Source organism: Hesperophylax consimilis, chromosome 6 (genome assembly GCF_061612785.1).
Source record: "Hesperophylax consimilis isolate HC1 chromosome 6, BYU_Hcon_1.0, whole genome shotgun sequence".
NCBI lineage: Eukaryota > Metazoa > Arthropoda > Insecta > Trichoptera > Limnephilidae > Hesperophylax > Hesperophylax consimilis.
This window is the reverse complement of record NC_142841.1, coordinates 33,461,435-33,488,543: the sequence shown is the minus strand read 5'-3', so window position 1 is coordinate 33,488,543 and position 27,109 is coordinate 33,461,435. Positions and strand designations below refer to the sequence as shown.

The 27,109-nt window shown below is 34.8% G+C and overlaps 1 protein-coding gene across 7 annotated transcripts in view; it reads right to left on the bottom strand.

The window, feature by feature from the left end:
- Nucleotides 1-9,470: 9,470 nt before the first annotated feature.
- The window catches only part of LOC149423230 (acetylcholine receptor subunit alpha-like), a 502,266-nt gene continuing 484,627 nt past the window's right edge, over nucleotides 9,471-27,109 (bottom strand). For 2 of the 7 annotated variants that reach the window (XM_089632595.1, XM_089632596.1), the window contains exons 8-11: nucleotides 14,800-14,955; nucleotides 11,654-11,727; nucleotides 11,457-11,599; nucleotides 9,471-9,755 (exon numbers count right to left, since the gene is read on the bottom strand). In XM_089632595.1, the coding sequence (XP_089488721.1) occupies nucleotides 9,564-9,755; nucleotides 11,457-11,599; nucleotides 11,654-11,727; nucleotides 14,800-14,955 (565 nt within the window). In that variant the 3' untranslated portion in view covers nucleotides 9,471-9,563. Of the gene's footprint in view, nucleotides 9,756-11,456; nucleotides 11,746-14,799; nucleotides 14,956-27,109 lie in introns of all 7 variants that reach the window. The other 5 variants (XM_089632590.1, XM_089632593.1, XM_089632592.1 and 2 more) reach the window with 3 other exon arrangements.

Here is a 27,109-nt window from a genome sequence, read left to right as displayed (position 1 = left end):
AAAGATCACTATCCGTGCCAACAACAATCACTTTTGAGAATATGTTGAGTTGTTCGATGCCGGTTAGTACAATGTCAATATCGGCATCAGCTGCGGCCGCGACAGTTTTCAAACCAGATTCACTAAATTCATGACACAGTGCTACAATCATTATTTTTGTTGTTATTCCTATTAGATAAGAAAGCTTCCTCCTTAGTCAAACAACGTGTAATGAAGTTTAATTCAATATCGCACGATGAGTTGTCAGCCGACCTTCGTCTTTGTTCTTCATATTTTACAGTTGGTTCTTCAGGGTATCCTTCGAAAACGACAATAGAATGTTTGTCAAATTTAGTATGGACGAAACGTGAGTATGATTTAATGATGTCTCCGTAAGTAGTTTCAGTTTTCCAAACAACAGAGTGTAGGAGGTATCCCCTATCGATGACTATTGCAACATTTTCCAAATAAACTTTGTCATAAATACTTTCGCTAAATACTTTCGCCTTACATGATTTTGTTCCTTTACGAAGGGAGACTTCATTAAAAATAGAAGGGGTCTTGAAGCCAATTCATATCCTATGTAGGTCTAAAGCTTGCTAGGACTATCACTAATGCACAGTATTCTGTTAAATAGCTGCTGGGGGTTTACTGCAACTTGTTTCGTCCTAACAGCTGCGGATTTGAATCTTGCTGGGTAGTCACCATGTCTTTCCTTTTCAGTCGTATATCTCCAAAATTACATCCTTTCATTTTTTGCATAGCTGCCAGGCCCACCTCATAAGCGTTTTCACAATTGACACTATTATCTGAAACAAACCCTGAAGATAAAGACATCAGCTCCCCTGAGAGCTTGGTGAATGGGCTGTGCTGTCTTAGCCATGATGTATATTTTCCTATATCTAGCTCATCCCTTTTCTTCCGTGATTCGCGCAGCTCAACATGCTGTTCAGTAAAATGAAATTCTATACCGATGAATTCTTCAATGCTCTCTTGCACTTTCACGCAGTAAGTGATTCCAAGTTTCCACTTTGACAAAGTACTGTCAGTGATTCCGCGCCCATGTGTCAAACCTCCTACTGACTTCATTGGTCGCATGAGACACTGCTCGATGATCACGTCCGTCCACGTACCGGACCAATATCTGTCGCTTCTTCTTATTATAAAGTACCCATTTTCAGTGAATGATTTATATTCTTCTTTAGTTATTCTTGATTCGAGTTGCAACATACTTTGAACGTACATAATATGTGCTGATTTTGCGTATGGTAAATGTCCTGCCGGGTGGAAAAATGCAAGCATATCAACAGTAGTATTTAGGTGCATTTTCCGATTCCCGGACTTCTCTGCAAATATAAATCTAAGCATGAGGTCAATACAATGTAGAAGTAAAACCACAACTTGGCAGTCCTACTCGATGATTCCTTAATCCTGCCTTCACTTGCTTCAGTATATGGAATCGTCTCTTTTAGATTGTCATAATTTTTAACCTCCTCCATATTTTTTTCCACGTAACTAAATCTTGATACATTTTTTCTATTTTTCTTAATTTCCCATCAATATCTTGGTATTCTTCTCTCATTACGTGGACAAGAGACGCTGCTGTTAATGTGTAGGCTCTGTTTGCCCGAGAATATTCATGTCCGTGGAGCATGTGGGTTACTGTTGAGGACGCGTAAACTGATTCCCATAAATTTCCCACATATCTTTATTTAAATAATAAGTTACAAACAATCATACAACATAATATCACTGTTTAGCCCGACCAGGGCACGGCGGTTGGTGGATAATGAAAGCGCTTCATTGGGTAGGGGAAAATATATATATCCCCCCTCCCCACCGAACTAAAACTGGTAAATAACAATAAAAATATTCAACGTTAGATGAATTTGTTATAAAAATAAAGCAAACACATTAATTAATCATTACTTTCCTTAGGTTTTTGTAATTTCTCGCTGCGCCGCGAACCGCTGCGCGTTCGAGCCGCCGCGCTCCGTGCTCTTTATTAATAGCCTACGTGCCTTATTATAAATTAAAACCCATTATTATATACATTATTTTATAGCTAAAAATATTGTCTACAAGTTTTCTTGATTTATTTTTTTTCGTTAACAGGCTCAGAAAAAAGTAATGTGCAAATATATTCTGAAATACTATTTTAAAAACTGATATTTTTTCTTTACTAATAAATTGTAGAGATTGTATAGCTTTTCTCGCAAAAACGAAAGAATACAATTTTTTAGAATAACTAATTAAAAACTTAATAAAAAATAAATTATTTGATTTTATAAAGCCAATAAGGAGATATTAGCGTATTCCAAAATGCTTTGAAAAATATATTCAAGAGGGGGTGGGGAAGGAAGCACAAGGGGGAAAGTCGGGGACTTTTGTAAAAATACATGTCTAAAGGTCTTCTAATATCTGTGAAAAATTCAGCTTCCGGGGAATTAGTTCCGACATTGGGTCTTTTTTTCCCTTCATTGACTGGGCTATAGTGTCGAGTTATCACCGAACCCTAGGGATATACCCGTTTTATGGTGGCAGAATTACGAATGATGGAAACATAGATAGTATAGGTAACCTCCTTTAAATATAACCCTCTTTATAAACCGAGCGAAAACTAAGAGTGGCTACGTTCCTTTGCAAATTTGAATATACTCTGTCACGTGTACACTTTGGAGCAGCGGGACCAAGCACCGCTCCAGTCCAAGTCCGAAAGTAAGGTAACTTTACTGCCATTGTGAGATTTTTTTTGCGCGGCGATCTGGAGCGGCACGTGGTACCGCTGCTTCAAAGTGTACGTGTGAGCCTTTTCTTCATGTGTAACGAAAACTAGGTCATCCAAAATGCACATCCTTTTTCCCCCTTGATCGGCCCAGTGCCCTTTGTCCTTAGCGTCCTTCCGAGCTCTTTTCACCCACTCTGCGAAACATCGGGTTAGGGGCGAGTCAGGGAAGATAAGGGCTTGATATGGGTTGGAGGTTAAAGGTGATGTCTTTTGAAATTAAATTTGCTCTCAGAAATGAAATAACAATTAACACAAACTATGTGGAAAACTTGGCAGCAACACTTCTTCATTAATCAAAATAATATAACTCTGGAAAGATATAAATGAGTAAAATTTTAAAGCACGTTTGTTAATTACAAACGTCCTTTAAAACAAACAAGTACGATGACCCTTTGGGTTACGTCCCGTACTGGGTCAGAGAAAGGAGCTCGATCCTCTCTCTGTCTAGGGAATCGTGATGCCCCGACCAACACACTGAATAACAACGCAAGATATTATTCTACTTACCATGTTTGATGATAATTCTCTATCCTGGTATTTAGTACAGTGGGGCTCGCACTATAAAATGTTCGATGAATCATAAGTCACTTTAAACACGAATCAATGCACACACATGGTGTTCCCTTGTTGCAAATAATTATGTTTAACGTCTGTATCTCTAGGCGGTTTAATATCAGTAGGTACTGATCTCGGAACTTTCCTTTGTAGACGAAGTCGGGGACGCCCGAGGAAGACGTGGCACCATCAAGTGAATCAAATATTAAAGTCGGTCATGTCAAGGGTCAGTATAATAGAATAGTATGTATGAGACGATGTACGACTGTAAATGAGCCAAGGTGTGTGTGTTTGGCGGTCCGTCCTCTCTGCCCACCCCCACAGACGGTGTGATGGTTAGTTAGTTATTTATAGTGAACTATATTTTAACGTCGAGTGGGAATTTACCAACCATTTTATAACCCATCTCTCTACCTTTAACACTACCTTCAGCCTCATAACGTCTTCGGGGATGCCAAAGTTCCACTTTTTCCGGGCCGTCGGGACCCTTGTGCTTTAATCAAATACCCACTAATATAACGTACAGTCAACTCCAAACAATATTATATCTCTGCTGCAGGTCACCCCCAGTGGTTGGATTGGAGGTTTGTCTAGGCATAGGCGGCGGATGCGGCCGGATTGGTGATTGGTAGAGGGTAGTTGAGTGAGACCCTTTCATCTCTCCAGTCTCTGAGTCTAGACCCATCGTCTTACATCGCAGTGCGATGGATGGATCCCAACATAATATAATAAAAAAAATAAAAATACATGAAGTTGCTTTGTAAACGTTTTTTTATTAACTGAATTCTCAACAATTTAACATCGATTTAAAAACTTACAATGATTTAAGTTTTCGACGAGGCTTCTACTACAGAATATCCCTAACCATTATTTTGTTATCGCAAATTATCTTGGTCTAGTGCTTACTACTAGTAAATTTATCTTAATAAATAAATTTTGATAATTAGTTTTCTTTTAAGCTAGATAAATAAATTTATTTGCCCTTTAACATACAGTGGGAATTTTTTAATATTTTCTCATACAGGAACTATTTTTAATAAAGTACCTAATTGGTTATTTTTAAACATGTCTTTTAAAATTCGTCATTATTGGTTTAATTAAAAAATATCTAGTGTAATGACAATAAATGGAAATCATATAATATGTAGCATCGATATTTCATAAATTCTTTAAATAATATTTTGCGAAAGAATTCACGAATCTGACATTCAAAAAAATTCTGTATAAAAATAAGTAGGTTTTACAAACTTTGTTTAGGTATAAACGCTTCAAAGATTATTGTTAATAAATTATAAAATATAGATTTTACTATTAGCGGAAATGTAGTAATAGATATTTATGTAAATGAATCCTTTAAAAAGACATTATTAGATTAACTTAATAACTTAATTGATTGACTTTAACGACTCGAGTCAAATGCTCAGAGCGCTATGTTTAGGTACGATTCCGGGGTCGGACTGCAAACCGCAGCGGCGGACCGCAGACCTAGTACGAGACATAATACAAATTATTATAACAGTTAGTATTAAGTCTGCGGTACGCCGCTGCGGTCTGCCGTTGCAGTTTGCAGTCTGCCGCCGACTTTAGATTCGTACCTTTACGGAGAATGGGGACGCCGCACGCTGGTGTTAAACTGAATTAAATGAGCAAGAGAGAAGAAATGGTATCTCGATACATTTCCTCAAGTACCTAAGCCATGCAAAAGGCTAACTAAATACTTTCAATTCAACGGATTCCCAATATTCCCTTCGTGTATCGCCCTAATAAGTTAAGGGAGACGGAACTATTTATATGCAGGAAAATGGTCAAGACATGTTTTAGTTTTTCTCCTTTTTCTTTTTCATGCTGCACGCGAACAAACACTTTTCCGTCCGTCACGTGCTCCGTTCAGCATATCGTTACCGTTGTGCTTATTTAAAATTAATTTTCACATTGGTTGAAAATAAATAAGAAATGGTTAAATTTACTTACAGCGCTTACTGCTAAATACGCCCAAATTATCGAAGTAACACTTCACTTCAACTGAATTAGTACAATAAACAACTACAGGGTTTTCCAATAAGAGGTGTTATTTTGATATTCAATCGTAAAAGATCAATGGTTTCGTTGCTTGTGTAGCACGTAGCGCCGTCTTGTTGAAAGTAAGTGTCCAGATCAATACCATCCAATTCCGGCCATAAAGAATCATTAATCATCTCTCGATAGCGCAATCCATTCACCGTAACTGTTGCTACAGCCTCATTTTCGAAAAAATAAGGTCCAATGACTCCACCGGACCATAAACCGCACAAAACAGTCACACGTTGAGGATAAAGAGGCTTTTCAACAATACCTCTTGGGTTTTCCCAGCCCCAGATGCGACAATTTTGCTTGTTGACGAAGCCACCGAGGTGGAAATGGGCCTCATCACTCAAGATGATTTGCATTTGATTCACTCAAGTGAATTTTAATAATTTCAATGCGTTGTTGAAGCGTGTATCGTTCCTTTTTTATTAATGGCGTAGTTTCTACTTGTCAAATGTCAAAAAATGACAGCTTCAAAAGTAACATCTACCGAAATAGCGGGCTATTCAAAATAACAACTCTTATTGTAAAACCCTGTATTTGCGTTGGGGAAAATGGAAAAACGCCAACAAAATAGGTTAATAAGTTCTTCGTTTGAACTATTTTAGATTGAAGCGGAACCTTTCGGCAAACATCAATTCGTAATAACTTTGAAAAAATGGAACTTTAATGGATATTTGACCATTTTCTCTTCCGACGTGAATTGTTGCTTCTTAAAATCTTAGTATAAATATTTTTAGTAATTCATTACATTATATTGCAATGTTATTTTTCTTCCATTTTTAAAAATATAAATGTTTGAAAATAAGTAGAACTACAAGTATGAAGAAGAAAGACATAGGTAGGTACTCGACTTTCAAAAGGAGTTTTATAAATATTATTTTAGCATTCTTTCTAATATTATCTACTTTATAACGTGTTTAAATTGCCATATAAATTAATGTAATATCATATTCTACAACACCGACACAACTAACAAATAATAATATACGCGAAATATATTGTTTATTAAGGCCTTCAAATAATGTTAATAAACACAATGATAGTGCCTCAAGATTCACATCTAAATTAAATACTCTATCACAAGTGACATCCACTTTCAATATAATATTACTATCTTAATCAAATTATTGCTATGGTCAATTCATTTCAAGAAAAGAAATATTATTTTTTACAAATAAAAACTGATTTTTTTTTATTGGAACATACGTATTTTTTGATTGGAACATACGTATTTTTAGAATGGAACAAATGTATTTTTAGATTGGAACATACGTATTTTTAGATTGGAACATACGTATTTTTAAATTGGAACAAACGTATTTTTATGTTGGAACATACGTATTTTTAGATTGGAACATACGTATTTTCATTGGAGAGAAATAATCTGGGTGGGAAAAAACTGATTAACTCCTTTTCAAATACAAGTATTTAAAATGCTCTAGGTAGGCGGAATGCATAATAATTATGAGAATTAAATTGAAGGAGAAAATACATACTAATGATAACATTTATTGATGACCATTATTTTCTCAGAACTCAGTACGTGTACATTTATTTAGTTTGCTTATAAAACCAAAACTTTACTTTCATACCTAATTGAGAAATTAGAGACACTCTTACTATATCATATTAATTCCGTTTATAAATAGCACCTACTGTAACCAATAATCTCTACTATAATTTAATTTACACTTCTTGATGAGTGTTTTGTTTAACAAAATACAATTCTGTTTAATATGGACCATCGAAGAAATATTTCCTAAGAGAATACTGGAAAAAATTACGACTTATTTCTTACAACTACTGAAGACTAAGAAAATGGTTTAGATTTGACAAAAATGACGTTCACCCCTCACTTATAATTATTTACATTGGTAGAGTGGTTTTGTTGTACCATAACTTACGTTATAATCTACGCGTTCACAGATGGCGTTAATTTGATTATTTTATTTTGATTCAATCCAATAACGTATTTATATGCCTTTCTTTAAAGAATTGAGTTTTAATACGAACAAAATTATGTATTCATTTCCATATTTACTATTTATTTTTTATCATTTATTACACGCCCTAGTGGGCTTTTCTTTAAAAAAAATACAAGCATTTTGTATCAGAGTAAACACTTAAAAATTAATACAATAAAGAAGGATGTAAACATAATGGCAAAAATGAATCCTCACGCATATAATTGAATTTAAAAGATTCAACAAAACAAAATAGTAGAAGCGGAGAATTTATATGAGTACATAGGTCTATTTGTGTCTAGAAGAATAAAAGTGATAGAATATACAACATTTATACTGATTAGTTTTCAAATGAAATATATCACCCAGATCAGAATATTTGTTTCCGAGATTGTGAAGTCTCGGAATCGGAGAATTTTGGTAAGCTAGTGTCCTGGTGTTATTGAAGTAAAAAGGTAAGAAATGTCGGCATGATTTTTTGGGAACATGGATATTGATACATTGAAGTAATTCGGGACAGTCAATTTTAAAATGTAGTATTCTTTGTAACAGTATTAAATCTGTGCTCATTCTTCTTTCTGAAAGTTTCAATAGAGACATTTTATCCAAGAGGTAATTGTAATTTATGTTTTGTATAGGAATATGCAATTTATAATTTATAAACCTTAGAAACTTCCGTTGAATCTTTTCAATGTTATCTGAATGAATATTGAAAAATGGAGACATCTGACGAGGGTTTTATATAACATAATAAATGTTCCTAAATTATTGAAATCTTTTGCAGCTCTCAAAACAAAGCCAAGAGTCTTTGGGGCCTTGTTGATAATATTATTAATATGACATACAAAGGTGAGTTTACTGTCGAACATTATGCCTAGATCAATAATTTTACTAACACAAATTAAATTTATTTATTGCGTATGTACGGGCCCAAACAAATAATTCGTTTTAATATTTCAAAGAATAACTAGCAAAAAGTGTGTTATCATAAAATAATTAAATTAACGCCATATATGAACGTGTAGATTATAACGTACGGTACATTTACCATTAATACGTTATTAATAACATTGGTGATGACTTGTAGCACTTTTAAATGATCGTTCGATTATTTCCAGTATTCAATTATGAAAAATAAAAGGTCAGATGTAAATTTCATATAAATATATTGTATATTATATATTTACGATTAATACAGTATTTTTAGGCTGTGAACTATATACATCGAGTACTTGGTCGTACTTCCTATAGACTTATTTACATACGTCTTTTATTTTAAATACAAAAAAACATAATTTTTTCTTTCGCTTTTATTTTCTAACGGATTCTAAAAGCTATGACATTATATTAAGTATGTTTAACGTCGTTATTAATCTTATGTAGGTACATGGCATTCTGGACAACTTCATCTTTATTTTATGTGGATTAAACCTATTCGTGCAAATGGGCACACAATTTCTGTATTTTAGTTTAAAAAAACGACCCCTAAATATTTTCAATCGAGGGTCTAGATTCTTTGAAAGCTTTGCGCAAAAAATGAAGAATCATCCTTAATGTATTTCGAATCGTTCCGAAGGACCCAGTTTTACCAAAAAACGGAACCACCAAAAATCATTAATTCGTGGTCAAGTACATCTTGACCCTTTTGCAATTCATTTGGTACCTATATCTCTCCTTAGAATCTTAATTGAATATTTGATTTAAACAACATTTTTAGTCGCAATAATTACACGAATATAAACACAAGGGATATATATAATTTTTACCTTATCTAATTTAAAATTTCGTTGGTTTTCTTACGAATATTTTTTTCGATAAATTAACGAGTATTACCAGTATTATAAAACTCATTTATGAAATATTTAAATATCGCATTTTATACTACATCCGTACCTATTCACAAATCAAATTTGCCCTGTATAAAAATTAATTAGATTCTTCTATAAAGATAAACATATACACTTTTGTATGAAAGTTAACATCGTAAGCTATAAAAGTTAATTTTACTAGAATATAAAATTTTATTATTTGACCTTATAAATTAGAACTATGAGTATGAACATACGAATAGTATTACTCTAATTTAACATTTTCTCTATTTAATATTTACCTATTATATTTTAATTCGAGTTGGTTGATAAACTGTCAACATTGTAAGAGTTCCAAATTTGAAAAACATATCCATAGAGATTGAGAAAGATTGGCGGTTGTTATTGTGGCGGGCAGCGCACCACGGTGGTGGTGGCAAACTCGGAGAATTTCTTGTCTATGGGCAGACGGTCGTCATACAGGGTGGGTGCCTGCAGGATGATGCCAGCTGTGCCCGCCAGGACAGCCAACGTGAAGATCCACAGGAACAGGCGATCCAACACCATGGCCACGTATTTCCAGTCTTCTTTTACCTGGAATTAAAAATAAAGTCCAAGTCTGCTGTGTTTCGTGAAGTAGCAAGTAGGATGTATAAGAATGTCATCAATGGCGACCTCGCCAAACTGACCAGATTACACTAAGTAAAAGAAATGTATTTCGATTTTATAATAAATTGAAAAGGGTGAAAGCTAAATGCTTTTAAGGAAATCTTCGAACTCAAGTTCCCAAATACCCTACTAGTATTAATATCACGGTACAAAAGTTTACACGTGCATCCAATTTGAAACTTCCTTCATGGCTTCCTAAATAGTTTTCAAAATTATTACTCAAAGATTCTATTGTCACTACAGATTTGAAATTGGTGTAGCACGTAATTTACTTATTTTGTAAAAAACAGTACAAAAACCAATACATATAAGGTTATAAGGTTACATATGGGACAAAAAAGTTTACACGTAGGTACAGATTAATGGTTAAATTGTTGTAGGACATGTGTAAAATATCCATATTTACTGCGTGGCAGTTAATTAACCTAGTAAGTCTTCAAGGGTCATCACCATAGGTAAGTTAGTGCTGCACTTGGCAAGAATCAAAAGCCTGTGTTGGCGGATATGGAATCCTATTTAAGCCAGGATGTCTGATATTGATAGTAAACGGTTCAGAAACTTTTAAGCTTTCTGCAGTAATGCGACACCCCCTTTAGAAATAAGGCTGCAGATACCCAGCATTCCCGAAATAAATAGTGTTGGAAACAGCCATGGCTAGAAACCGAACACTCTCATGTAGAAAGGTATCATAAAAAATTATATTGTTTTTTCTCAACCTTTATTTTCTAGAGGGTGTCGTCTGGCCCCCGTACCTAAGATCCACTCTCGAGAATGCTAAGAACTAAGCCAAGGTAACGCTGCCATATAACTGCAAAGTTGGTCAACTCCTTTGATTTGTGTGTGACAAAACCCAAAATTTTTGTAGCTGATTTACAGATCTTTTAAATATGACCATGGATTGCTGAGCGAGCGTCATACACAATTACGTAATATTAGAACGCATGTCTTTGCTTTGCTTTTATAGATTACATTAAATTTGTAATTGTTTTCGAAATACCCACTCGAAGTAACAAAACAAGTCGTATTGGAGATTTAAACCCACAACTGGTTTGTTAACTCTAGCTCTAGGATATATAACAGATGGAGAGATAGCAAATAAACAATCGGCAAGCCTACATTTTAAATAGAACTTTCTTTAAATACTATCTATGATTGTTCGAGCTACGTAGCATAGTTGACTCTAGTGCATATTCAAGACATGTCTCTAGTGTGTAGGTTCGCCCCTCCAGTTCAAAACCAAGGTGAGCTAGGAGCTAGGTTTCCACCAACAGAGAGAGTCACAGAGCGAACATTAATCTCCTGAATGTCTTACACACTCATTTCCGGTTATAACAGCGTCGAGGAATCTATCGGTCGATAAAGGTTTTATCGATATTGTCGGTAACTTGTCATCGTTTCCGAGGATGAGTGCAGATCGCCATCGAACAACCAGTTTTCTCAACCATTCGACGTAAACTGTTGTTTATACGTTAACGATTTGTAGTTGTGCTCAGGAACAAGTTACCGACACTATCGATGAAAACTTTAATGATCGACCGTGCTACATACCCTAGTCTAGATAAAGACAGTGATTTATTGTGAAGAAGGCGTTATTTATCTTAAAAACCATTCGCAACAGTATCTTACCTTTGTCGAGTCTTCCAGCATCTTGGTATGCTCCGCAATGAATCTGATGCAGAAGCACGTCCTGTGCACAGCGGGCGGGCAGTGCGCGTGGGGGAAAGCCGGGGGCCGCAGCACGGGACTGCAGTCACCAGGGGCGCCGGGCCCTGCGCAGCACTCCTCCTCGCCACCCCCGCCCCCCGCGCCGCCCGCCCCCTCACAGTCCGAGGGCTCCGAGGGCGGGGGGCCGTGGATCTGGCAGCTGCCTCCGAAGGGACCCACATCGGCCAAATTGCTGGAAAAGTTACGTGACCTGATCAGTGTAGTGTAGCGATGCTACGAGAATCTTCTAGAAGGCTCGCCCATACAAAACGCATTGTAGCGGGAACACTCTAGTCGCAATGCCAATGTTCGGCGTTCCTACCTACAGTTCTGAAAATTCGCCTCATTATAACCCGGGCGGCTATATAATGAGGCGCGCCCAGAAGTACTTTACTACGCAGTTTTACGAGTAACCAACTAGCGAGCGCCGCGACTGCCTGCCGCGTACTGCATACCGCCGGTTCCCCACGAGTCGCGTCCCGCTCTTTCTTCACCACACCGCTACAGGACCTGCTTACCTACACCCGGCATTGCACAGACCACGACTTATTATTTTTGAAGTGAAACTTCTTTACGCGCGTCATGCAATTTCGAGGACCGGAGTAAAACCGACTCATGACCGAAACGAAAATGCGGGTACCCCCACCACCGATTAAAGTTCATTTGATCTAGTCAAAGTTTTGAAGTAACATATAAATGCTTCTTAGCTCATCCCGACAACTGGCGTTGGTGGTGTAATGGTCAGCATAGTTGCCTTCCAAGCAGTTGATCCGAGTTCGATTCTCGGCCATCGCACATTATTTTTTTGTTTTTAACGCCTTTTTCATTCAATATCTTATTTTTTAGTAGGTCAGAACATTTTTTAAAAGAAAATAATATTGCAAAATAATAAAAACACTTATCTCACTGTGATAAAACATTACTCCGCTAGAGCGCGCTTTGCGTTATTGTGTTGGATTAAAATTATTATCTAATCCGTATATTATGATAATTGTATTACATTTATTTAATTAATTTATTTATTTTGATAATATGTAATAATTTACAGAAAAAAAAATTAAAACTATCTCCCTCTGATAAAATATCCGTTCGCTAGAGCGCACTACGCGATCTTGTGTGGGATTCTATTTCTGTACATTGTACATTATTTTTAAAAATATATTATATTTTGGGTGTGATGTAGGTAACATTATAAAACATAACAAGCTCTCATATTTTCAGAACCTACATAATATAATCAATTTATGCGGCTTTGCTTACAGTTGGTGCTCAGCGTGGTTGGCTTTCAATCAGTTAAGCGAGGTTCGATTCTCGGCTGTGGCATTTTTGAAGTGAAACCTTGTTGAGGTGGGGGAGCCGCTCACGAACGTTCTCTCTCTTCTCTTCTTTCCTCTCTCTCAGACACCAGCGAACTGCGCCACGCCAAGCATCAGCTGAAACTAGAAGTTTCACTTCTGTCTTGCGTAGGCTTGACACACCCACTTTTTTATTTTATTTTTGGGATCTCATCAGCGCCCTGGCCCCGACCATCGTTCCTGGCCAGCGCTGATCTCACGCGCCTAGACCCTGCTACCACTTCGCCAGTCTGCGCCTCGGCACCGCGACATCTTTACCGTCCTGCATCTCCCGCTCATCTGCCGACAGGTCCATCGCACCTTCAGCTACCATGTTCACACTGGAGTACCCGGAAACCCCACGACTTCACGAGTCCGGTCTCCATCAACGTGGCGTCGACTCACTGACCCGCGCCTCGACCACCGCTTCGCCGTCATCGCCGTCTACATCTGGTGTCATCGTCATCATCGGTCCCAGTTATCTCGCAACTGCGCAACTCAACTGAATCGCAATAAACGTTGTGACACACACAACAATATCATCTTTCATTGTCTCACTACCAGATCCCCAAAGTAGGATTATACCTACGTTATGTGTTTGCTATTTTCAGTGTTCTTTAAAGTTTCTAAATAATGCTGAAAATAGGAGGAATTTAGGTCCGCCAATGCAGAAATAAGAAAAAGGTTAGATAGAAAGACGTGATAATGGACACTGCAAACTGCAATACTCGTTAAATCGTTGTCTCAAGAAGGAGTAAGAAAACAAACACGGTTAAACAATGTTAGAAATGAGGACCGCTTTGCAGTTGATCTCTTTTTTACATTTTGTAGGGCTTAACATTTTGAAACACTTGGATATAATGAATCTGAAATAACACTTCAGACATAATTAACAAACAATACGTGAAGTAAATTAAAACGTTCGCGGCTGATAAGGTGCGTAGGATATGTAAGACGTACAGTCAACGGAAAAGCCGATGTCTGCGATGTGTTGCCCATTTTTTCCCATCTGATTAGATGAGAATTTCTCTAGTAGTTCGACGGATTCAGAAAGTGAGTAAGTTAGTTATCTAGTTTGAAAGTTCTGTGCCAAAGGTTTCAGCGTTACCAAGCAACGTAGCGTTCGCGCAGACGTGTATTTTGAAATAGACGATGTATTATGTAACTAGCACCTTGCTTGGTATTAACTCTTCGGCTAATTTGTTCACTTTTGGGAACAACTTGTATGGTCTAACAGGAATTGTTGTGTTTCCCTTACTGTTATGGTGAGAAATATGATCTAAATGGTGTTAGAAAGAAAAAACTCTACGCTTTTTATTCCAATCTAGAAATTAACCAGAAAATAATTAAAATATGCACCAAAGGCTTCGACCGAAATTTGAAAATAACTTATGAGACAACGTTTGTAATAGATTGTAATAGGTCGGTGGCTGAGTAGACATCGAGTTTGGGTCCCACCCAGGCATAGCGTGTTCAATTCCTCGGCTGGCTAAGTCCTACCTCACAACACAAGCAACATTTTCCGCTTCCCGTGGTGGTAGTAGCAGATTTTCAAATATTGCCAGGTTATTCGTAACCCGGGAATGTTTGTCTTTCTTCATAAAAAAATAAGTGTATTTTTAATATTATTTTAGTTAAAAAAAACCTAAAATGAGCCATTTAAATATATCCACGTTTGCAGTTAATTTTTTTAGTTTATTTATAAAAATAAAATACGTGAGCGTGTTTCATCACCTTTTAAAACAGTTTTCCGTTTTCGGATACGTTCAGAAATATTCCATTTATTTGGGTTTTATTTCAAAGCGGAAATACTCCGACCTTCTGACAAAATATTCGGAGGCCTGAAGAGTTAATCACCCAAAAAAGGTTGTGTATTAAAGGATTACTTATTTTCTTATAATGGCACCAAGACATGACATGTTATTTTTTACCTGAATTGCGTGAGGTCGTCTTTTGAGGGAGTTCTGCTGGGCTCTCTAGGGCTGAAGATGTCATCCTCTTCCTGCGCGGTGGCCTGGTAGGGGTAGAAGTTAGGTTGACCCTCGCTCGCCCTTACTGTTCGAAGGACCACACGGCCTGATGTGAACCTGAACAGAGATAATATTGTAAGAATTAACTAGCGCAGACCCCTGAAAAACCATGGGATATTATAATAATCAGGTAAGAACCACGAATCACTGACTAAAATCCATCGTGTACGAACAGTTAAAAATAAATTGATTTCATTAGGAGCAGAGAACAATGGGTTTATGATGATAACATGAGGAGGGTTAGAGATTAAAAGAAGTTAAATAAAATATTTAAATTTAAAATGATGAATTTTGCCACTCCAGTGCAACGGTAAAGCTGTATCTGAAAGCCACTGAAATGAGTCTGAAATTCGGATTTGCATTGCTACGTGTATTGGTTTAAAAAATGTTGGTCAGGATTAAATGGACGGCGGCACGCGGAAGGAAAACCAACACACGTGAGTTAGTATTGTCAATGTAAATCCACTTTCAATCCGGTGCAATGAAATAGGGCGTTTAGGAAACAGTAGACCGGAGAAACAGTGCACATGCTGATTTAGTTTGCTGCACTCCAATGACATTTTAATGATAGCACTGTGAATGAATGCATTTAAAAGAGAGCATACTTGGAAGAATATTGGAATTGACTGTATTATGAAGGAAATAGAGATGAGAAAGAAAATTGAATAAAGTAAAATCGTTACATATATGCGTAAAGCTGACATCATAAATTAATTAGGTATTTTTAACAGTGGGTGGATTACACTGCATCCCAATGGCACAAGCTAAAAGTCGCTTACAATAATCCTTATTGCCAACTGTTCCGCCTACCTAGATATTGCAGCGCTACGAAAATGTTTCTAGAGGGACGAGTGCACTCTTTCAGAGCGCTTCTCCGCCACCACATGGGAAGCTTATGGCGCAGACTAAGCCAATCAAATAACACAAACATAACTGCCATGGTTGCCTGGATCCTGGATGGAGTCCCCCCTGATGACCCTCCGGAGACGGGAGATGTAAAAATAACCCCCATAAACAGCTGCTTACGCACATTTTTATGTTTAGTATATATATTTAAAAAAATCTTTTTTTACTTAAATTCCGCATTTTTTGTGCATATCTTTGGATTATTATTTTTCGACATTATTTAAAAATACGGAATGTATTTGATTGCATTATCCCGGCATACTTTCTGAAATAATTTTTTATTATTATTATAATAAAGCATTTGAAGACTTTTTTTATGAAAATTCATAAATTTGATGCCTTTCACATTCGCACAAAAAAGCAAATTGTTTGCAAATAACGGTGGGCCTTTATTCAATTATAAAGAAAACCATTCTCGCTTGAGGTTGAATGAATTCACGCGGTTTGCGGGTCGGGTAATTAATTAGGTATTTTCAACCACTTTATTCTTTGAATTTTTCATAACCCCATTCGAAAATTATGGGGATATCAAGAACCAACATTCAATTACCTAACATCCTAAAGGATGGTCCCATGTCTATGTCGGGGGCACACACTCGTTTCAACATTAAGTCCTTTCGTTGATGGGTACCTATACCAACGGGACCAAAGTATGTAGTAAAAGAAAGGAAAGGCACTTTAGGAGCCTATCTGAAATGTGGTTGAAGGGTACAATACGATAGATGCGCTGCGTGTATTTCCAAGTGTTCGGTATTTTGGACAAATTTGTGTATTTTGCATTAAGCTTCCGATGTTTGGCAATGTTATGTGCAAAACCTTATTATTGTGGTTGTAAACAAAGGGTTGGAGAAATATACAAGAAAACTTTGAGTGATAAATTCTATGTTACGCGGAAACATGTTTTTAAAAAACCAAAACTTTTTACCACAGTACCTACTGTTATCTTTCTTTGTATTTTCGTTCTTTTTCGAACAAAAAGTTGAATTTCAAATAACTTTGTGGCTATATAAATACTAAAGTTACGACATGCCAATGATTGGTAGTACACGTCACCTCTAACTCTAAACAAGTTCGTATTGTGTCAAATCAGGGCGACATTTCAACTAAACTTGGCAATGGTTTGATTTTGGTCTTCAGTTCTCACAAAGTTTATAAATTAAATTGCCAAAGTATACGAGCCACCTGAGGCTAGTTGAAGGTTTAAGCCAACAAATCCTGAATAATTCAATTTCTAAGCAGTTTCCAAATTCGTGTTGCCTTCTCACACATCAAATTAATATTATTTTCGTTTTTCTTACTGGAAAAACTTTTCTTTAATAACTTTTGAAGCCTATATCAATGGAGTATATCATTGTATAAGAAGGGTGACCGGATAAATCATAAAAATGATAACAATTATTTTACAAGCAATAATTATTCGCCTGAAACACTCATCCACATTGAAAAATCTCCTGATAAAAGATACATGACACCAATGTATCTTTTATCGGGAGATTTTTCAATGTGGATGAGTGTTTCAGGCGAATAATTATTGCTTGTAAAATAATTGTTACCCTTTGTGCTATGCATAAAAAAATCTTGTCTTAAAAACATTAGTTTACCAAAAAAATAATAAATAAAAATGATAATTCATCACATCTTTAAAAAGTTATATAAAGTCATGGAAAGTGATGAAACAAAAACTTTACTAACCATGTTAAGTAGGTTAGGTTAAAAAAAAAATTCATCGTTTCTAATGACTTTATATCACTTTTTAAAGGTGCGTTGAATTGTCACTGTGTTGAGTTATCATGGAACTAATAAGAAGATAGTACTAATAAATATAGACGAAATATGATACCGAAAAATAAAAAGATAACAAGTAGGGAATATAAAATTACAAAATATAACTGTAAGACAGAAATCGATTCCCAGTTGAGACTGTCATATTTATTTTTATTTTTTTGTGTCGTGTTCTGTTTCATGCTTCGTTTAGACCTTTAGAGTATTATCTTCTTTAAAGAATATTATTTAGCCCGGCTTAAGAAAATCTTCATATCGTGTGGTAGATTTACTTTATTCATCCAATTTATGTAGCAAGCTAACGGTTTGTAAAGTGCCGGGATTAACATAGTTTTTGCTCAAGAATAAACTAGACAGGGCGTGGCAATAAGTTTAACGAGACCCTCTGTCTGCTACGCGGCGTAAAATACTTCACTTTACGTCGGAGCTATGTTGCTTCAGCCACATAACACGAAACACGGGAACAATGTTATGTTAAAATTTCTGTAATAGGTCTCGATAAAGATGTATGTATTACTAGCGTACGATGTACGATGCATGATTTAGATTTTTATTATATATTACACACTTTACAAATATAAGGCAAAAAAGTACCGATAAACTGCTTTTTAGCAGTTTGTCTAACGGGTTTTTTTTTACATTATAAATCTTATTATTGTGAGTTGACAGTTACATTTTTACAATTATAAACAAGTATAAAACAAAAAATTTACAGAAAAAAATATAGCAAAAGAAAAATTATGAAAAATATAAATAAAATTTTTAAAAGTATTTAGAATAATATATCATTGTAAGCAAATACAAATGAATTCTTTCAGTAAGCCAAGTCTTCAGTAAGTTCCCCAATTGTTTGTTTTGGGCACAGTTTTTAATTTCAGCAGGTAACATATTAAAACAACTGGGAATCATATAGTTTAACGTTCTTTGTCCATATTTATTTGTATGCTTAGGTACAATAGGTCCTTCATTAAAGTTAAAACGAGTATTATGATTGTGTTCTAGCCTGTTTATATAAAAAAACTGGGTTTTTTTATAATCAAGTGTTCTTTAGTGAATTGTATAAGAGGTGCTGAATTATAATTTTACACCACAGAATTGCTCTCACTGAAAAAATTTTGACACTCTGATTGAAGTATGGAATATTATGCCGTTCTTTGTATAATTTTTTTCAGCTAATAATTTAACCAATGAATTTTGCACGGATTGAACATGGTCGATATTAGTTTTACAGGAAAATCCCCAAGCTGTTATGCCATACAACAGAATCAGCTAGAGATAAATAAATTATTCGAAGTGTGCAATAACTAACTTAACTTATAGTTTTAGCGTATGTTGCTTCAATTTGATTAAGTTTTAGTTTTAGCGTGAGATGCTCCAATTCGATAAAGTTATAGGACTAGCGTATGATACTTCAATTTGAAAGAGATATAGTACTAGCGTATGACGCTTCAATTAGATAAAGTTATATTACTAGCGTATGATGCTCCAATTTGAAAGAAATGTAATACTAGCGTATGATGCTTCAACTTGGCACAGATATATTACCAGCGTATGATGCTTCAGTTAGATGAAGTTATAGTACTAGCGTATGATGCTTCAATTTGGCACAGATATATTACCAGCGTATGATGCTTCAGTTAGATGAAGTTATAGTACTAGCGTATGATGCTTCAATTTGGCACTGATATATTACCAGCGTATGATGCTTCAGTTAGATGAAGTTATAGTTCTAGCGTATGATGCTTCAGTTAGATAAAGTTATAGTACTAGCATATGATGCTCCAATTTGAATGAAATATATTACAAGCGTATGAGGATTCAATTTAACAGAAATATATTACTAGTGTACGACACTTCAACTAGATATAGTTATAGTTCTACACGGAGAAAAATAAGTATGGCTGATTTAGTTAAAAACTGTTTAAATTAAACTTTTTGTACATTCCTCATATATCGGAACACGTTCCAACCGACAAACGAATAATTTGAAGAGATTCTTGATACATTAGCAATATTTTATATCAGTAAGTTTTTTCCGCGTAGCGTAAGATGCTTCAATTAGATCAAGTTATAGTACTATCGTTTGATGTTTCAATATGAACAAGTTATAGTTTTAGCACGATATGCTTGAATTTGATAAAGTTATAGTGCTAACGTATGATGTTTCAATTAAATAAATTAAGACATAGGAAATTAGGAAGAGAAACAAAATTTGATCCTTTTTTTCGTATCTACCTATACAATTTTTTAAATTTATTTATTTTATTTATTAGATACTTAAATACAATTTTTTGGAACTTAAAGAGTTAGCGAGATTTTTTTTATAAATCGGTAGAAATTGGGTATGTGAGGGGTTAAGTGAACCCATACATTGTGTAATAGGTACCTAATGGCCAAATACTTTAGTGGGAAGAACGTATGGTAATGTGTAATTTTTGTTGTGAAGTAAATAAACGCAGTGAACGCAATACATTTTTTTGAGCCGACAGAACACGATTTTCACATGGGGGGTAAAACGAACAGCTTTGCGACAGCAGAAATGTGTTTTTCGTAATAAAAGTAAACCAAATATAAAACTTTCAGCGTACCGAAACACTACCCAGCTAGAACACATGGGTTGATAATAGAGAATTGTGAATGGAAAGCACGAAATAAATTTGAGTAAACACAAATAGTGGTTCTACTCGTAGTAAGCTTGCTTATTTTTGAAGAAATCTATAGATATTGGCTTAAACAACCGTACGTATAACTTGCCATTTTATAGGTTTTTTATTGCCTTTCTACTACGTTTTTATATCCATCCTAAGTTAGGCCAAACTGTTGTTGTGTTTATTTAAGACACAGCGAAATAATCGAACGTCGAGTTTGATAGCTTTCAAGATGGGAATCTACATTTTGTACCCACTTTCACGAAAATAATAAGTGTAAATTGGTTTTATATGTAGTCATTGAAATTTTTTATCGATGTGTGTTTAGCCAATCTATTTGTAAACTTCACTAGTCTTTCTACGTTGCTTTAAAAAAGTGAAATGCGCGTTAGTTTTTATTAGTTTTTCGTGCACCTGATTGTCTCATATTTTTAATAAAAGGTATAAAAGGTAACCAAAGTTTTCAAGTATATTAACAGAATTCTTTATGAACTGATTACTTGTGATTACGGTATGACCAAGAAAATTGTTTTTTTTTCTAAAATTCGTAAATGTAGTAAGTAAGTAATAGGCGTTCATAAATAAATTAAAGGCCTCTGTGGTCGAGGGGTAAGGCTCTTTACTAGCAAGCCGATGGTCGCGGGTTCATATTCCGGTGTGCACAAATAAATTTTATTTGATTGATGTATTATTTCAAAATTTAAAAATATAATGTATATTTGTGGCAAATTCCATCATCCCCACCATCCTCTTCCCCATCTCCTTCCCCTACCCACTACCTTCAGCCTCGCAATATACCCCAACTGGGGATGTCATAGCATCACCGGCTCCAGATGGTTGGAAGCAGTTGAGACTTCTGTGTGATATTTACATAAAAAATAAGTATTAGATTTTATAAAACCATCACCTAAATGTATTGATATAATTTGTCTAAAGTTACACCTTAAAAATTAATTAAAAAGGGTGGATTCTGCGTTTATTATGTTTACGGAAAAAAATAATCACTTCCAGGCTTCCTAGTACATTGAACTAAAATCGGAACCTGCTATAAAAAAATCACACATTGTCAAAAATAAACCACGATAATTGTAGGTGAAGCTGAAAGTAATTATAAAATATTGGCTCAGGATCATTGCCTATTAAAAATGGACACCATTACTCAACTTTAGATTTAGATCTGTCAAATATTTAAACAAAATAAACACACTTTTTAAATATAGAATTATTATTAAAATATAATAATTTCGGTACCTAATTCATCGGTTGGTTTCAATAAATCAAATTTTAAAATAAAAAATTCATTGAACGTAAATGATTTTACACATTACGTGAAATATTTCACATCACACACATCATCACAGACAACCGAAAAATATGTTTTAAATTTTATTTATTTAATATATGTAGAATAATATAAAGTATGACACGTTACACTGTGATAAGGAAAAGAATAATAAAAATAATTTCCTCACCATAAAGAGGCAAGGCTCACAATATTTTTGGTGAGGGAGTTTACGCTCAAATAATAATATACCTAAGTGATGCAATAATAATAAATAGGTTGGTACATTGTAGGCTAGCCAGTGTGAAATACATTGCAATTTGATTTTTTCTTACGGAATTGAGAAACTACAGGAATTCATGCTAACAGAGTAAGGTTTTTAAATACGTATGTCACGTAGATGCGAGTTTCTGATGTCAGTGAAAATATACAACTTCCATTGTCTCATAAAATACAAGATATACTCCATTTTCTATCTACAACGTTTCCGTCTGTAGGAACTCGCGGGTTAAGGTCCCCCTAAATATTTGCAATCAGGTCTCACGTCTTCGCTTCCGTTCTAATAACACTCACGTCAAACTTAATTCACTGCAGATTGGTAATTGGATTAACCTGAGGGAATTTGCTTAGCGCGCCTTAGAATAGGAATTGTCTTCGAGTGACATTCTCAAATTGGGTAGGACAATAGATAATTTATTCATACTAGAGGAATTGAAGAAATCTACTTGTTTTTACCGACGGATCTCGTAATATTGTTTTTATGCTACTACCTACTTGAAAAAAACTTATTCATACCAGATACGATTTGAGATTTTCACAGTATTATAGTATTTTTTGGGGTATTATGCCGTGTTGAGCTATGTCCTTCTTTAGCCAACGTTTCGGACAGGATCAGGGCAGATGTGATTCATACCATCAAATAAAGGCACTCTTTCAACAGGTATATCCAATCAATTTCTTAAACATAATATAACAGTAGTAGACCTTGGTATTAAAATATTGTCCTGGGTTTGAAAAAAAGAATTGATAAATCAATGGTACCAACGGAGACATCTATTGACAATTCGTTATATTATTTATTTATTTATTAATTAACGCCCCTTTTCCGGGCTTTTACACATGAATATTAAGAAATATACATTATTTATTGTAAATAACTGAATTGCTTCGTGAACAACATTTCATATTTGTTTAAAAATAAATTGAAGTTGTCCACTGACTTGGTATAATTTTTTCGCTTCATTAGTATTAATTTCGTATGTTTCATGGATCTAAATCGAGAAATTATTTGATCGTTTATAATATGCGACGTAAAGTCATTTCAGTAAACAGATACTAGAGAAATAAATGATTTCATAAATTTGGATATTGAAGACAATATTGGTGATTTTTAAACGCAAATCTGAAACAGAAAAATCAGAAAAGGAAACGGTCACATCTGGGACTCGAACCCAGGACCCTTGTCTTTCCGGGACAATGCTCTAACAACTGCGCTAATGGGACTCCCGGAAAGACAAGGGTCCTGGGTTCGAGTCCCAGATGTGACCGTTTCCTTTTCTGATTTTTCTGTTTCAGATTTGCGTTTAAAAATCACCAATATTGTCTTCAATATTTAAATATTATAATTTGAGGTTTTACTCAGTTATTCCGAAAAATAATAATTCATTTCTAGACTTGCAGAAAAAGTCAATAGATGTCGCACATTAATAATAAAAACAATAAGATAGGTTTATCTATAAGACGCTGTCTAGGATTGCATTTAGTTCGGGTTGAATCTTGCGATTATACATAAAGATAGTTGCCAATAAAAATGTGCGGTGAAAAAAATGAAGACAACGTTGGTAGTTCTTATTCGAAGTATGATACAGTTAAAAGTGACCGATCAGGATAGAGTCCCATTAGCGCAGTTGGTAGAGCATTGTCCCGGAAAGACAAGGGTCCTGGGTTCGAGTCCCAGATGTGACCGTTTCCTTTTCTGATTTTTCTGTTTCAGATTTGCGTTTAAAAATCACCAATATTATCTTCAATATTTAAATATTATAATTTGAGGTTTTACTCAATAAGTTATTCCGAAAAATAATAATTCATAAATTTGGTGTTGGTTTAGCCCTCGACGTGTTTGAGAGATTGACTGCGCGCCGCGATGATTCGAGCAGATGAAATACTACGATGAGAAGGAAGATATTTACATGTTATGCCTGATTTCCGCTCGTTTTATTGTCAAATGTGGCTCGTAAATTTCCCTTGGAAATTTGTTTCGGTTAGAAATTTTGCGGTATTTCGAGACGGCTAATCCTTAATTACTGATGATAGTAAAAAAATAATATATTAAACACCACCACTTGATTCCTTGGTTTAAATTTTAATAAATGGCTTATATTCTTTGAGGAATACAAACCGGAAAGTGAAAAGTCTGACGCTTTCGTTAAATGAACTTTAAAATAGTAAATGCCCTGTGGTGCAGCGTTAAAAAGCTTTATTTTTTTTTTTAAATAAAACATAACGTATTTTTAATATTTATAGCCGTAATAATGTAAATACTTTATAATTTATTTATTAATATACTTACATATATTTTGTATAGTGTTATATTAAACTAAAATGCTTTGTAGGTACTGTAAATGATGTGTAGGCATTGTAAATGATGTGTAGGCACTGTAAATGATGTGTAGGCATTGTAAATGATGTGTAGGCACTGTAAATGATATGTAGGCATTGTAAATGATGTGTAGGCACTGTAAATGATATGTAGGCACTGTAAATGATGTCTAGGCACTGTAAATGATGTGTAGGTATTGTAACTGATTTTAAAGTAAATGATTTGTAGGTACTTTAAATGTTGTGTTGGTATTGTAAATGATTTTAAAGTAAATGAAGTGTAGGCAGTGTAAATGATGTGTAGGTAATGTAAATGATGTATTGGGATTGTAAATGATGTGTTCGTATTGTAAATGAAGTGTAGGCATTGTAAATGATGTATAGGTATTGTAAATGATTTAAAAGTAAATTATGTGTAGGAACTGTAAATGATGTGTAGGTATTGTTAATGGTTTTAAAGTAAATGATATGTAGGCACTATAAATGATGTGTAGGTATTGTAAATGATGTATAGGTTGTTTAAATGATGGGTTGGTATTTAAAATAATGTATGTAAATGATGTGTAGGTATTGTAAATGATTTTAAAGTAAATGATGTGTGGGTAATGTAAATGATGATGTGTTGGTATTGTAAATGATGTGTTCGTATTGTAAATGATTTTAAAGTAAATGAAGTGTAGGCATTGTAAATGATGTGTAGATATTATAAATTATGTGTAGGTACTATAAATGTTGTATTGGTATTGTAAATGATTTTAAAATAAATTTTTAGGCACTTTAAATAATATGTAGGTATGGTAAATGATTTTAAAGTAAATTATGTGTAGGTACTGTAAGTAATGTGTTGGTATAGTAAATGAATTTAAAATAAATGATGTTTAGGCACTGTAAACTATTTTTGAAAGTTATATAATCATGGTGACACCGAATGTTAAATTAATTAAATTTCCATTTAAGTGTTTTTTAAAACTGACGTTCAAAAGTCTCTTGTTTCAGCTTAGTCGATGTTTAAAAAAAGCTCGTCGAGAAAGAAAACATTGCTAGAAGGTTCAGTAGTGGATTATACTTATTTTAATTATAAAAGTTTCTCGTTCGCGAAGTTTGAACATTTCCCTTTTTTACAGTTTTTATGACTGTCCAAATTGGTACATGAATATCTTGGTAACTATGGCTGAGACAGAGATGAAAGATAGGGGAGAGTGCGCTCGTAAAAGGGAACGAGATAATAATCTTCTTCAAGAATTGAAATAACTTTTGGTTATGGGATGATATATTTGAAGGTGCCCCGCAGACAGTCGCGTAATGGTATAAAAACTTATTAAACGCTAAATGGCCGAAGCAATTTCATTTCTTTGTGATAAAATGAATTATTTAATACCTGTATTTTAGGGGCGGGTTGTTTCATAGAATTTGAACAATTCATCAAATTTTATAGTTTATTTTCAATTCTGTACAGGTTCTATTGAAGTTCTGTTATTATATCATTATTGGCCAGCTGCTCCAAATAACGGAAATAGTAACAGAACTTAAATAAAACTTTCACAGAACTTGGAAAAAAACTTTGAAATTTGATGAATTGTTAAAAATCTGTGAAACAACCCGTCTTAAGTGTACTTTATGTGTTTGGTATGAAGCTTTGATCTAAACTCTAAATCCCTCCATCTGTATTATTTTATTTATTTGTTTATTCACGCGCAGCTGGGTTTTTATATGTTTTTTCTGTTTGTTCAGGCGCAGCTGGGCTTTTATATGTTTTTTCAGGCGCAGCTGGGGTTTTATATGTTTATTTGTTTGTTCAGACGCATCTGGGCTTTTATATGTTTTTTCAGGCGCAGCTGGGCTTTTATATGTTTATTTGTTTTTTCAGACGCAGCTGGGCTTTAATATGTTTGTTAAGGCGCAGTTGGGATTTTATATGTTTATTTGTTTTTTCAAGCGCAGCTGGGGTTTTAAATGTCTATTTTTTTAAAAGACAAACAACTTCTGAACATGCATAACACAAAAACAAAATAATTCCAAATTTTAAAAATTATTTTTTATGTGACACATCACAAGAGCGCCTCTGTCTGTACGATGGAAAGCAGGAGGGCTGTGCCGCCACCCCATTGGGCAGTGTTGTATGGCTGGTTAAGGTAGGGGATGCAGGAAGGGTTTTATTAATGTGGGTCTTGAAGAGGCCCGGATTATATGAAGGAGGAAAAACAAATGCCGGTAGCTCGTTCCACATACGAGCTGTCTTACACAAAAACTAGTTGAAGAGGCCCGTTCTCGTGAAGCCAACATCAACTGGGAATGGGTGTTCTGCTTTATTACGTCGATTTATATTAAAATACATGTAGAACAGACTCAGCAAGCCCATTGCGTCTGTGCATTAGAAATAGCCATCGGTCTGTTAACAATGGATTATAAAATCAGACGGACCGCCATCCTTTTGCACATAATCAAGTAGGTTTCTCAAGTTCTGTGAGGCTCTATTCCAGATGAGGTTCCTAGATTCAATGCTGAACGTACTTGAGATTTGTATGAGGTTAGCAGCTGGTTACTGTTGAAGAATCTGTTAGCCCTATACAAGACGAGAAGATTCCTAACGTTTATTTATGAAAAAACACACAAAATGTTACACACATCTACTGCTTAATATATATATATTAAGCAGTAGATGTGTTCAACTGCACGGAATATAGTTATAAGAAGGCTATAATAACATACCTCAAACACAATAATCAATGTCAGGAATGATAATTTTCTTCTGCATGGCTCTTTGAAATCTTATAGTGTCAATTAACATAATATGTATTAATTTATTAAAAAATATTATTTCTTATTTATAAGTATCATTGAATCGCTGACAGTCCTGAATTGTTTGTTAATGCCAAGTTTCGATACCTACTCAGCTATTCCAAGTACAATTAATTTTGTGAGTAACAATAACTCACCTCATACTTCGACAGGTCTTATACAAACCTAGTATAAAGTAGCTCAACTATTGTTACAC